Genomic DNA, 12,489 nt, shown 5'->3' with positions numbered 1-12,489 from the left:
GCCTGCCACTGTACCTGCTGTTCTCAGCTCTGCCAGGGGTGGGTGAGCGATCCCTGCCCCACTTCATTTGGGCTGCGCATTCGGGTTTAACTGGGGACAGCAGTAATAGGTGGTTTCCTCTTTGCCCACTCCCCCTGTGTGTTCTTTGCCAGGCCCAGGAGCAGGGTAGGGAGGAGGAACCTGTGTTCTGCTGCTGCTGCTGTCTCCAGCCAAGCCTGGCTACCTGTGCAGCCACTCCCTGCAGCCCTGACTGGAGGGGGCAGGAGCAGACAGGACAGTGGCAGTGAGCATGTCTCCCTGTGCCCAGAAGCATAAGGAGAGAGGAAAAGGACAGGGGTTGTGCTACTGGGTGTGATGGGGAAGGGAGGGGCTCGTGAGGGCAGGTTGGCGGCAGGGTTCTTATCTGACTTAGGGAGTTAAAAAAGGTCTCTGGCTGCTGTTCTGATGGGCATGATCTTTTCTCTCCACTTTGCGGGGTGGGAGGGGAGAGAGAAGAGGGGTATATGGAGGGGGCTGCAGACACCCCATGAGTGCTGGTTGTTGCTCCTGTACCCTTCTTTTAAAAATCCTGGATCTGCCTCTGGCCAGTATAGTCTTATCTTAATTAGTTGCACTTCAGTCAACTACAACTCTTACTTGACGGTTAAATCTAGTTGCAAACCTAGTTGTTTTCTCCCAAGGTGTTGTTTGATGTTACAGTCCTATAGAGTTCCTAAGGTGCTTCCTAAATGGAACTGTTGAGCCCATTCAACAGAACAATCTGTCCATGTAGAAGCTTGCCCAGCAGGCTTTGAAATGCACGTTCAGTGCGTCTCTACTCAGAAGATAGACTCTGAAGCCTTCTGGTTAGCTCCCTTAGGTACAGAAAGGTGCATATATCTCTGTAGGCTAGTGGTGCTCAGCCACTGACCCATGAGCCAAATTTGATCCATGGGGCTCCCTGTGGGTCCAGAAATTTGACAGTAGGAGAATGTTGGTAGCATTAATTGCTGGAGCTTCCAGAGCCGGATTATGCTGGCATGCAGTGTGGCCATATCCAGGGGTCCGGCCATGGCTGGGTTCATAGCTGCACTCTGCCCCCTCTTTTAACTCTCAAGTGTTTCTAGTACTGATTTCTCTTTTATCCCTTGAAAGAGTTTATAGCTCATCCTTTGCACCAGGTGTACACACCACACAGCTCAATAAGTGTGTTTTTTCTAACAGAAATGACTATCCACAAAGCTCACCAGGGAACCCCCCGGCTGCTGCTGGGAGTTGCTATTATTTATTGAGTTAAGTGCTTCACGCCAGGTGAAATCCTTCCTGTACCTGATTCAGGACAAGTAAAATAAATCTAGTTAGTGCCTGTCATAATTTTATTTTTGGCTTTAATATAAATTTAATTTCTCTTTCTTTAGTTTATTATCGGGCCATTAATGGATGCACTTTCAGAAAGCTCTCTCTATAGCAGGTAAACTGTTGATTATTACATTAAGTAATTATTGAACTGTGCTCCTGCTATTGTTGAATGATGCCAGTTGATATCACTTTGAATATATTAATAAAGCATTGGTTAAAGGAGAGCAGACTGACATGATTTAGGCTTACAGATGACTTTTGTCAAGTTCTCCCACAAGATGGAACTCCCTGTTTCTCTAAGCCAGACGTACTTTATTTAAGCCTAACCTTTTTTAACTGTTTTTTATTTGCAGCTAGTTTTTGGCCCAAGTTTCTTCAAACTTGGACCAAAAACTATTTGCAAATAAAAAGCTGGCTAAAGGCAGGCAACCAAGTATAGAAATAAGTGGTCAATGTTCTTCTTAGCAGCAGGTTACTAATGGGGTTTCTCAAGATAAGCGAAGTCTTAGGAAGAGAAGTATTAAGTCTGGTGCATAATATATTTATTAACCATGTGGAAAAAGGGAATAAGCAAATCAGGTGTCAAAACTTGCAAGAACATGTAAAGTATTTAGCTTATGCAGATTCAGAGAACATTTTGAGTAAATTCACAGTGAACAAATTATTTGTAGATGAATGGGCAACATGATGGCAAATGAAATTTAGGGTTTGTAAATGGAAAACAGTGCATATTGAACAGGAGTAGTGGATTTATGTGTATACCTTACAGGGTCCTAAATTAACTGTCTACTCTGGGAGGGGGGGGAAGCTGGCACTGTGAAAAACTCAATGAAGACATTTGACTAAGTGTGTAGCTTAATCCTAAAAAGTAAATGGCATTAGGATACATATGAGTGGTTTGAAAAATAATACAGTAAATATTACAGTTCCATTGTATAAGTCAGGCATGCCTTATCTTAAATTCTGTGCAGTACTGTTATTCCATCTCAAAAAGGATATTGCAGAATGAAGGGTTGAGGGAAGCATTATTAAAATGATTAAGTGTATTGAAAAGCTCTCATATGAGGAGGCAGTGAAAAGTGTGCATTTTTAAAATTTTAGACAGGAGACAAATCAGATGAGATGCTATAAAAGATAAAATAGTGAATTATATTGTGAGGTTAGCTCAGGAGATTCTGACTCCCTATCTCATTACACAGGAACAAGGGATACTCAAAAGGTGGAAAAGTCAAAAGTGATAAATGAAAACCTTTCTTTCACACAGCGTATGATTATTCTTTGGAATCCTTTACCATAAGATGTCATGTAGGCCAAGAACTTGCTGTTACCTGTCATCCTGTGTATTTGCCAGAATGGTTGGTAAGGAGACATGAGCTGTTGAGCATTGGGTATATAAATGCCATCCAGTTTGATATTTGTCTCACCTGGAACCCAGCCAGAATAGGGGAATGGACAGCTCAATGCTCAGCTGAATTTGAGTTTTGCATGAGGACTAGTTGACTATTAGGGCTGTGCGAAGCTTTGGTCCCTGATCCGATTTGGTGGAGATTCAGCCCAATTTGGTGGCCATATCTCTGAATCTGAATCGAATTGAAGGATCCTTTAATCTCTCCGAATTGAATTGGAACCCTCCGAATCAATTTGGAAAGATTCGGCAATTCGAACATAGACACAGCTTTAAATGTTTTTTCTACATACCTCAAGGTAGCAGGCAGTTCGTGAATGCTGCAGTGCTGGGGCGCATGGTGTGTCCCACAGGAGCGCGGGGGGGCTCACGAATGACTGGTACCTTCTGGGCCCAGGGGGGCACCCGGGGTCCCCCTGCGGGCCAATCGTCGGGGGGGTGGGTGGCAGTGTGCTGCACAGTGGACCCAGAAGTGGACCGGAAGTATTTCCAGTCCACTTCTGGGTTTGCTGCTGAGCACGCAGGGGGGCCTCTCCGTACTCCTATGGGATGCTCCATTTGCCCCAGCATCGCAGTGTTCACAAGCTGTGCTTGGTACCTCGAGGTATGTAGAAAAACAGTTAAAGCTGTGTTTATGTCCGAATCGCTGATTCTCCGAATTGGTATAGAATCAAATTGGGGACAGTGATCCAGATCAATTAATCAAATCATTGTCCCCGACTTGGGCTGAATCCGAATCGAATAGGGCCCATTTCGTACACCCCTACTGACTATAGGTCAATCCAGATAAAACTGAGAGAGCATTTATGGCTGGGGGAGTCTCTATGCTCCTCTATTTTAAATGGGTGTATTTTAAAATATGAAGAAATAGAAGTTAGACATTTATGTGGATACCAAGGATATCCAGAGTTACAATAGGTAGTGCTAATCACTTTTGGGAAGGATATAAAAGCTCATGTTTTGGATCTTAAACCCATAACTATTAGAAATTTATGAGAGAGCTTCATTAAGGTTAGATCATTCCACATCTGCATATTTCAAGATTTCTTTCATCTTTGTCTGATGCATTTGGTGCTGGATATTGTTAGAGACAAAATAATGGACTAACCTGGACATAGATCTGATCCATGAATGGAATTTTTATATTCCAGTTTTTATAGTACAGTTATAGTACCCTTCGAAAGTATTAAAAGTACTTTTTAATAAAATAAAAATTCTTCAGGTAGGTTGAAAAGCTTCTTTTAGTGGCTAGCTTTACTCTAATTAATGAATCATGTAATACTTATGGTTAGCTTTGTTTTTAAGAGGCTTTGAGATCCCTCCCTATAAAGCACTGTTAATATGTACACTGTGTATGTTTTGTTTTTTACCATCCAGATCACCAGGGCAATTGATAGGAGCCTGTCCTCCCATAGGAATAAAATTACAGAAGTTTTTGGTTGCGTACCTCACACTCCTTCCAGAAGAAGAAAAAAGTATGTTTTATTTATTCATTCATTCGTTCGTTAGTTTATTTTTAGAACATTGTAAAGGTCATGAATCTACTTTCTGTAGTTGATGTAAATATTAACAACTGGTTTCTCCACTCCTTAATAAAACTGAAAAGCAGTCATCCCCTTTGTACTGTACCTGTCAAGGTGTAGGAAGAGCTCTTACATGTCAGTGAAAAGCTTTGGCAGTACTTTACAAAACAGTGTTTTAGCAGAAGTTAGAGATAATTATAAAGAAAAAACACTGAAGATAAACAGTTTTTTAGTCTATTTGTGCTTTTTAAAAAAAATTTTCATAAAAATATTTCTTTTGATTATGAGAGCCCATCAGTGTGGCTCCTCTTATCAGTGTGCATGTGCTCCATCGTATGTAACAGGAAAATTTGGAGTAACAGGGCCCATCTGGACCATGTATTTTAGTTTAGATAATTACATAGAACCCAATGTTGCAATTAAAATGGGATGCTTAGTGCGTGGAAAGACTGAAATGACACTTACATTGATAATTAGCAGAAAGGCTTTATTAATTAAATAACAAGTTTTATAGGAAATAACAGGTAGGCTGTTGCAATCGACAAATAAAATAAGCTATAATCAAGTCCAGTATATTTTTAGCTGTAATAGTGGTTTTCTCACCAACACAGGCAAGGAAGCAGTCCTGATCTTTGCAGCTTCTCACCAGGCATGGATCTGTCGCTCAGGAACGTTAGCTGGGTGCAGGTTATGGTGGGTCAACATGGTGCTTCTTTTCTGAGTGCACTTTTTTGGTAGCTTCACTCTCCTCTTATATTCATTCTTCAAAGCATATTTTCTTGATGGGCTGAAGATCAGGGTTCTTTGGTTGTCTTTTAGCTGTAATAGTGGTTTTCTCACCAACACAGGCAAGGAAGCAGTCCTGATCTTTGCAGCTTCTCACCAGGCATGGATCTGTCGCTCAGGAACGTTAGCTGGGTGCAGGTTATGGTGGGGCAACATGGGGCCTCTTTTCTGAGTGCACTTTTTTGGTAGCTTCACTCTCCTCTTATATTCATTCTTCAAAGCATATTTTCTTGATGGGCTGAAGATCAGGGTTCTTTGGTTGTCTTGTAAATGTTAGCCTTTTGGATCCATCTCTGGTTGTTGTCGGTGAAACTGACATGCACAAAAACCTTGACTGCTCCGGAGGTTTATCATTTGCTTAACTATAGTATGGCTTGATTGCTTGAGTCCAACACCCTAAACCAGAGGTTTACTACTTGATTCATTGCACTAAGGCTTGATTACTTGAATTGAGCACCTTAGACCATGAATTGTAAGGCACTGTATAAGTCATTGTTATAACAGGGCAGATCCCAAAATATTTTCCAACTGGCACAGACACCTAGATTGCCAAGGAATGTGATAACAAGGTAGAGGCAATCACTTTGTAAGGGGAACTTATTTATAATCATTTTAAAGTATTTGGGCGTGGGGTGTACTTGATACGAAAGCTAGAGATGGGATTAACTGTATTGTTGTTTCAGGTGGTCCCAGTCATGAGTTTACATTTGTGCAAAAGGCACTGATATTATAATATAGTCATTTAAATTTTTCACATAGGTCTGGTCAAGCTGTGTGTCCATCACCCAAGAAGGATTATATGGACATGTCTGAGATCCTTGTGCCATGTGCTGGCACATATTACCTTTCCCAGAATTCTACCATGTTCTGTCACTGTCAAAATAGTTTGGGCCTTACCTTCTTACCTCTTTTTGGCCATTTCCAGCCCATCTGAAGGCAATCCTTTGTACTACAAAGTACTACACAATGGATTTCCACTCATCTCTGAAAATGCTGGAACACTCCACTAGAACAGAGGTCCAATTTATTGCTTCCCTCTGAAGTGCTTTAATCTGAAGTCTTCAAGTGGCAACACTGAGTTAACCCAGTGACTTTTATGGAAAGTTAAGCCCTTGAAATGGCAATCAGCATGGATAAAGGAGTTTAAAAAAAACAGTCTTTCAAGAGCTGTTTGACTGATTTAGCTGATACTTCTTGTGCCCATCATGCAGAGATCATTATTTGCAAGTCAACAAGAATAGGAACCACAATAATGCAGTTTTTTGAAGAAAATAGCTTTCTCTTTGAGATGATGATACTTTGTATTCTGTGATTCATTTCTTCTGTTAGGAGGCCTCAGTTACTGCAGGGTTTGAGTTGTACGGTTGCTGAGGGATTGTAGATGGCTGCTCAGCAGGAGCATGAGGCGGTGCAAGGCATGTGCCTCAGTTAATTATGCTGCCCTTCAAAAATGTTTGGACTTGCATGCCTGGGGCATATACACACCTATCCACACTGACTGCAGCATCTCAAAGAACCAGTTACTGTAAGACGAGTAATTAATTGTTCTATATAACTTACGTATTAGGCAAGGCAAACAAATCTCACTAAAATCAAAATTGTTTCCAAATCCTGAAGAGTCCTTCATATATCCCACGAGAGACAACTAAAAACTGTTTGCTAAGTAAGAGCTTGGGCTATATTTTTCTAAAGTTGGAAGACTTCTTGCAGTTAAGCCATTCAATCAGCAGTCCTGATTCTGCAATAAACTTTGTGCTCTTCTCCACCTGCTTTCCCCCTTCCTGAAGCTGCCTGGCATCTCCTTGATTGCCATAGGTTCTCTCTGAACAGCGTGTTCCTCCCAAGTGGACCTTGTTGTAAGATCAAGGTGCAAGTCAGAAAATATCCAAGTTCAATAAGATTACCAAAGCCACAAGTACTACATTTAATAAGAACCTTTTATTCATTATTACAGAAGTAGACATATCAATATCTGAGTCATATTTCCATAGTGTACTTTTCATCAGGCCTTTTCCTGTTAAATCAAGATGTGACAAACAGTTTAAAACAGAGTAAGTAGGCATTTTTTTATCTTTGAAAAGATAATTTGCTAAATAGGTAACAGCAGCTGTGAAATCACAGAGAAATCAGTATGTCATTTTGAAGTATTTTTCTTCTGTGACTGAACAGCTTTGGAAAAATCTAGTGCTTTTTTATTGTTCTGTAATAAAATTGAATTGATTTGGCAAACTCTAGTGTAAGGGATGCTTCATAGGGAAGTATAAATACAGCGGGCCTGATTTCAAAGGTATTCAGCACTCAGGAACTCCTGCTGAGTGTAACTGAGGAATATATCATCTTTTATCCCTGTTACGATGGAATTCCGTGCATTCTGGTTCTGGGCGTCTGATCTGCACATATACCTATGATTATTTCTCAACTCTATAATCTATGACTGGTTTAAAGTAATTGAACAATCATAATGCAAGTATTTTTATAATTAATTGTGAAGTTATTTTTTTTCAGTAACAGTACTTCAGATGGAGAGAATTTTCTATGATAATTTCTCTACTTGGATTGTCTTATGGGCCCAGAACTTTCAAGCTGTTTTTTGGCCAGGCCGATAGTGCCTCAGCGTCTTGCTCCCTCTAATGGGTGTTACAAACTGCAGACATTTACAGAAAAAGGGAATTGAGAGAGGAGGAGGTCAGAAAAAGAGGGCCAACATTTATATTCTTAGTAAACAGGTGATCTCTTGACAGTTAAAAGTCCAATTTTTTCCATAGAAAACTTCACTTAAATTCAACATTATAATTAATTCCCTATTGCAAACTATAAAAGATAAAAATGATGGTGGATCCATGAGTTTTCCTGGGAAGGTTTATGTTATTAGTTGTAAATGGAGAAGCATTTATTTATTTAAAGTAAAATATTGTACACCTGTATAATTCATTTTTTCCTTTATCCATTTATTTGCTGACCAGAAAAGCTTAACGCATCCTTTTTGTAAAATTACTTTATGGCACTGTATGATCAAAAAAAATATGCTGCAAATTAAAACCATCCTTGAATAAAATAATTTAAAACTAAATAAAATATTAAATTCCTGTTTAAGTGCTTGATTTGAATGTCTTGCTTAAGTGATACAGAACAGGATCTTGAATGTGCATCATGAAAGAACCTGGACTTCTTTCAGACTACTTTCTTCCCTGCCATTTAGAAGATTTTAGAGAATAGGAAATGGAATCCGAGAATACAAATTAGAAATTTACATTGAAAAGAAGGTTTTTATCTGTTAGGGTATTATATTCAAAATACAAGTGTTTTAGAATATTTTAGTATTTCAATTGCTCATTTTTTTGTTTGCCTTTAGGCAGTTTTCTGTTAAAATTTATTCAGAAGATGACAAGCAGACATTGGTGTGCTGTTCCCATTTTGTTCCTATCTATGGCACTGGCATGTATCCCAGCATGTAAAGCATTGGGAACGGAAGGACTTCATGCACTAAGGTAAAATACTTAATTGTATTATGTTTCTCTCTGATGCATCCCTTCTAGGAGATTAAAAAAATCCCCATCTTGGCAACAGAATTTGATTCTTGCAAAAAATGTTAGCTTAAAATGAAAAAAAGTTTCTTTCTCTGTCCAGTCATCCAAAAAGTACACAGTGTGCATTTTTCCCCTTATAGTGATCCAATAGAGAGGCATTCACTTTTGTCCAAATGTGAATGTTTGTCTGCTTTGGCTCAGTTCCAACAGACTTTCCTCAAACAGGCCTTTTTACACATGCCTACTCTCTAAAGGTAAGTATGGCAATGGGTTAAGCAGTGGGGCAAAAGTATTCTTAATAAAAAATACATTTAAGTGAACATTAGGAACAGTGAAACATGTAAAAAAGCAGTCTCCTGTGTTGACTGGTTTATTGGTTTCTTAGTTGGTCCTGGTAGAGCTAAGGGTTATAAGCCAGTATTGGCAGAAACTGTGCTTAATACAGCAGATGATGGCAGCAGCATCACAAGTCTTCTATACTCCTTGTTACAGCACTGTGTATGCAGCTGGTTGTAATCCTCATAGCATAGGAAGCTGACTTGTGAAGGGGTTATGATTGGGGCAAAAGAGAGATGCACTAATTCAGCACATTTATTCCTTGATTTCTTTGTCAACAAGGATCTTGTGGAGACCTGTCTGGAGTGATGCCCTCTAGTGAACAGTGAGGGGAGAGAAGCATTTCAAATATTAGTTGCTTTTGTTTAGGTGTGATTGCCTGCCCCCCTGCCCGAGCGCCCCCCCCCCCCACTTACATGAAGTTGCCGTGTCTTTCTTAGAAGGGAGAAGTACTTAGCCATGTTAGTCTCAAGTGAGGCAGTAGGCGGAGACGTGCATCTCTGATTCAGCCAGAGATGCACCTGTACCTCAGGAGGAATCATTTTGCATTCCCAACCTCTATACAAAGTATTGCGAGTTCTGTAATCATCATTTTCTGCATTTTTCCCACTTGATTTTTCCATCTTTTGGATCCCTTTTTCAGGACACCTGAAATGCTGGTTTCTGTGCTTTGCTCTACGTCCAAGATACTTTATAAATAGATAGGGCTATAAATGAGAGTTATCATTTGCTGCTTTTTATTCTTTCCATACATGGAAAGAAGCGCACCAAAATGAACTCACTGGATTTAGTAGTGATCACATAACATGTCCACTGAGGTTAAGTATTTGGGGAGGGGAGTGCAAGTGCTATATATTTGAAAGAGGGCAAGCTAGAGAGAACAATTAGCTCAATTACCAAATACCCTGAAGCTTGAATACATGTTCTTTTTGCTGGGAAAGAGGATACGATTTATCTTTGAATATAAACCCTGGTTTATATTCCCATGCATCTCCATACTTCTGTTATTAACCAGGACCATGAACAAGCCCCATGTCCAGACTGTAGTACATCTTATAAATAAGATAAAGGATTTACACAAGATCACTACAGATAGAGGCCAAGATTCTGGCATGAAATCTAGTGTGGTAGACCTAGTTTTAGCTGTTCAGGCACACAGCCTTACATACAGGATGAACAAAGCACATCAGTCTCTGGCTAGTACCCACATGTTTTCCACAGTCAGGGATAGAACCCATGGTCTCCAGTGTGCTGCTGTTTCCTACAACCAACTGTGCAACCGCCTGAGAAAAGTTGTCAAATACTCCACTGTTGGTGGGTGGGAGAGGCTAGCATGCTTTTGCTTCCAAAAGCAGCACTTATCCCAATTTAATCAAATTCAGACTTTTAACAGAAAAAATCTTACCAATATCCTGAGCAGTGTTAAGACAGAGTAACTTCCAAAAATTATTCAATGTGTGGTAGATATACTGATATAGTGATACAAGAGCATTTGAAGTTTTTTTGTGGAGTATTTGATGAACTTAAAGATCTGTGTCACATTTCAGTACCTGGTAGAAAAAGGAAATAAAAACTTTTGAGTCCTTGATTGTATTATTAATAGGGTTTTAAGTGATTCAAGCATTGGTGGAATTTTGAATGATCCAGTTAGCTGTTCAGCCAAAAAGCTTTTGTTAAATCTAAAGTTAGTTTAGATGGATGTTCCAAAATACTATATAACAAAATACTAACTGTACATTCAATTGTGGTGTTACAATACTTATTAATGACTTGCACCCACACAATAATCATGGGTACAAGCATTTGATCAGAATACTTTCAGCTGGGCTAGTCAGAGAGATTCTAGCTGTCCCATGCTGGCTTGCTTCAGCAGATCAGCTCGCACTAGCAAAGAATCCCTCTCTCTCACTCCATTTTATCCCCCTAGATTTCTCATTGCATCTGCCTTCTTCTGAACTGGTTAGAAATAACCTAAACTTCCAACAGACTTACCTTGTCATTCCCAGTACACAAAACCTTCCTCCTTTTCTTTGTCTGTTCTTGAGGGTCTTCCTAGACTTTTTAGAGCAAACCTCCTTGACACCTCCTTGGCCTAGTAGTCAGCTTCCTATTAATTATCAACCATTTCTCCTACATTAGCACATCTATGGCTTATCATAATTTCATACTGCCAACATTAGCATTTTAAGTATCTGTGTTGTCTGTCTCTGCTTAAAATTCGGTTTCCTGAAAGATAGGCTTATACCTTGTGTAACAAAATATATCCAAACACCTATTGCATATATACAATACATTTCTTAATTCTTACAAATGGAGACATTTCTTCTAACTTTTCATTTCTATGCTTTTGGGTTTTGAAGTAGGTGGAAGTATGTCCGTATGTTCTCTTAATTTTTGTATGTATATTAAGAAACATGGTTTTGGTTTTGATTTTTTTATTTAATTAAATAGTATTCTGTGTGGTACAGGAAGAGCTTTATTTGTGTTTAGAGAGCATATAACAGATTCTATAATCCATCATATTAATATCCATTATTAAAATATGTTTGATCAGTAAAGGTGTATTTGAAGAACTGTTTAATCCGCTCAAATGTATAAATCTATATTAAAGTGCAGATTTTTCCTATTTTTAGAGATGTCCTGCAGTGTACTATGATCACACACCAAATTCTCTTACGGGGAGCTGCTCAGTGCTATCTTCTTCAAACAGCTATGAACTTAGTAGATGTGGTAAGTGCCTCCTCCTCCTCCCATAGTAAGTTATTTCTTATAGATGATAACACAGCATAAAAAATGCTGCCAAATAGAACTTAGAGCAACTGATTTTGCTGAAATGGTAATTTTGGGAATGGTCAAATGCTATGGTCAAAAAGCGTTAGTTTGAGTAATGGAAGCGTAAATTCACTTCATTGTAAGAAACAATTTGGTTCTTTTTGTCAAATACTCTACCATACTTTACTATCTACTTCTACTGCCATAAGACTTAGGACCTCATTGTACTAAGTACAAATGCTTCTTATAACAGTTTACATTATAAATATTTATTTCTTTATTATGTTCGTTTGCAGATCTCTATTTTTTAATGTCAGGATGGTGATACAGTAGTTAAGGCTGAACTATCACTGTCTTTAGTCTTGAATACTGTTGTCTAATTCACCATTTATTCTTTAGCTATCAGATTCTTAAGTTGAACCAGAAAGATTTTTTTTCTTCCAACACAATCTTTAAATAGCCTGATATCGCTTAAAAATTCAGAGATTATTTTGGTGTGTTAGATAGCTCAAAAAACTTTTTACTAGACCTTGAAACCTGCCATTACTGCTTAGTGATTTGTGCCTTTCTTTTTCTTGAGGCTATTCTGTAAAATTTCTAGGTAAAAATTATATTAAACTACAGTTTATGTATAATGCAAAAAACCATGGGGTTAGAAGGGACCTAAACGATAATCTGTTCCTAAACTATTCCAGAAAAATGATTAGCCATCATATTTTTGAAAACCTCCAAAGAAAGGGTTTCCAGAGCATTCCTGGTTAACTTGTTCCATTGTTTTACACCTAGAAAATTTTTTCTGTGA

At 38.8% G+C, this 12,489-nt stretch overlaps 1 protein-coding gene across 7 annotated transcripts in view; it reads left to right on the top strand.

The window, feature by feature from the left end:
- TARBP1 (TAR (HIV-1) RNA binding protein 1) overlaps positions 1-12,489 on the top strand; it is an 82,199-nt gene that overhangs the window by 4,810 nt on the left and 64,900 nt on the right. For 6 of the 7 annotated variants that reach the window (XM_014523868.2, XM_014523865.2, XM_025213402.1 and 3 more), the window contains 4 exons: positions 1,398-1,450; positions 4,121-4,218; positions 8,405-8,540; positions 11,549-11,645. In XM_014523868.2, coding sequence (XP_014379354.1) covers positions 1,398-1,450; positions 4,121-4,218; positions 8,405-8,540; positions 11,549-11,645 — 384 coding nt within the window. Of the gene's footprint in view, positions 1-1,397; positions 1,451-4,120; positions 4,219-5,114; positions 5,197-8,404; positions 8,541-11,548; positions 11,646-12,489 lie in introns of those variants that run through there. The other variant, XM_014523876.2, reaches the window with a different exon arrangement.

The sequence above is a fragment of the Alligator sinensis genome, unplaced genomic scaffold, assembly GCF_000455745.1.
Source record: "Alligator sinensis unplaced genomic scaffold, ASM45574v1 scaffold93_2, whole genome shotgun sequence".
NCBI classification, from domain to species: domain Eukaryota; kingdom Metazoa; phylum Chordata; order Crocodylia; family Alligatoridae; genus Alligator; species Alligator sinensis.
Note: the sequence above shows the minus strand (reverse complement) of the source record. Positions and strands in the feature narration are given on the sequence as shown.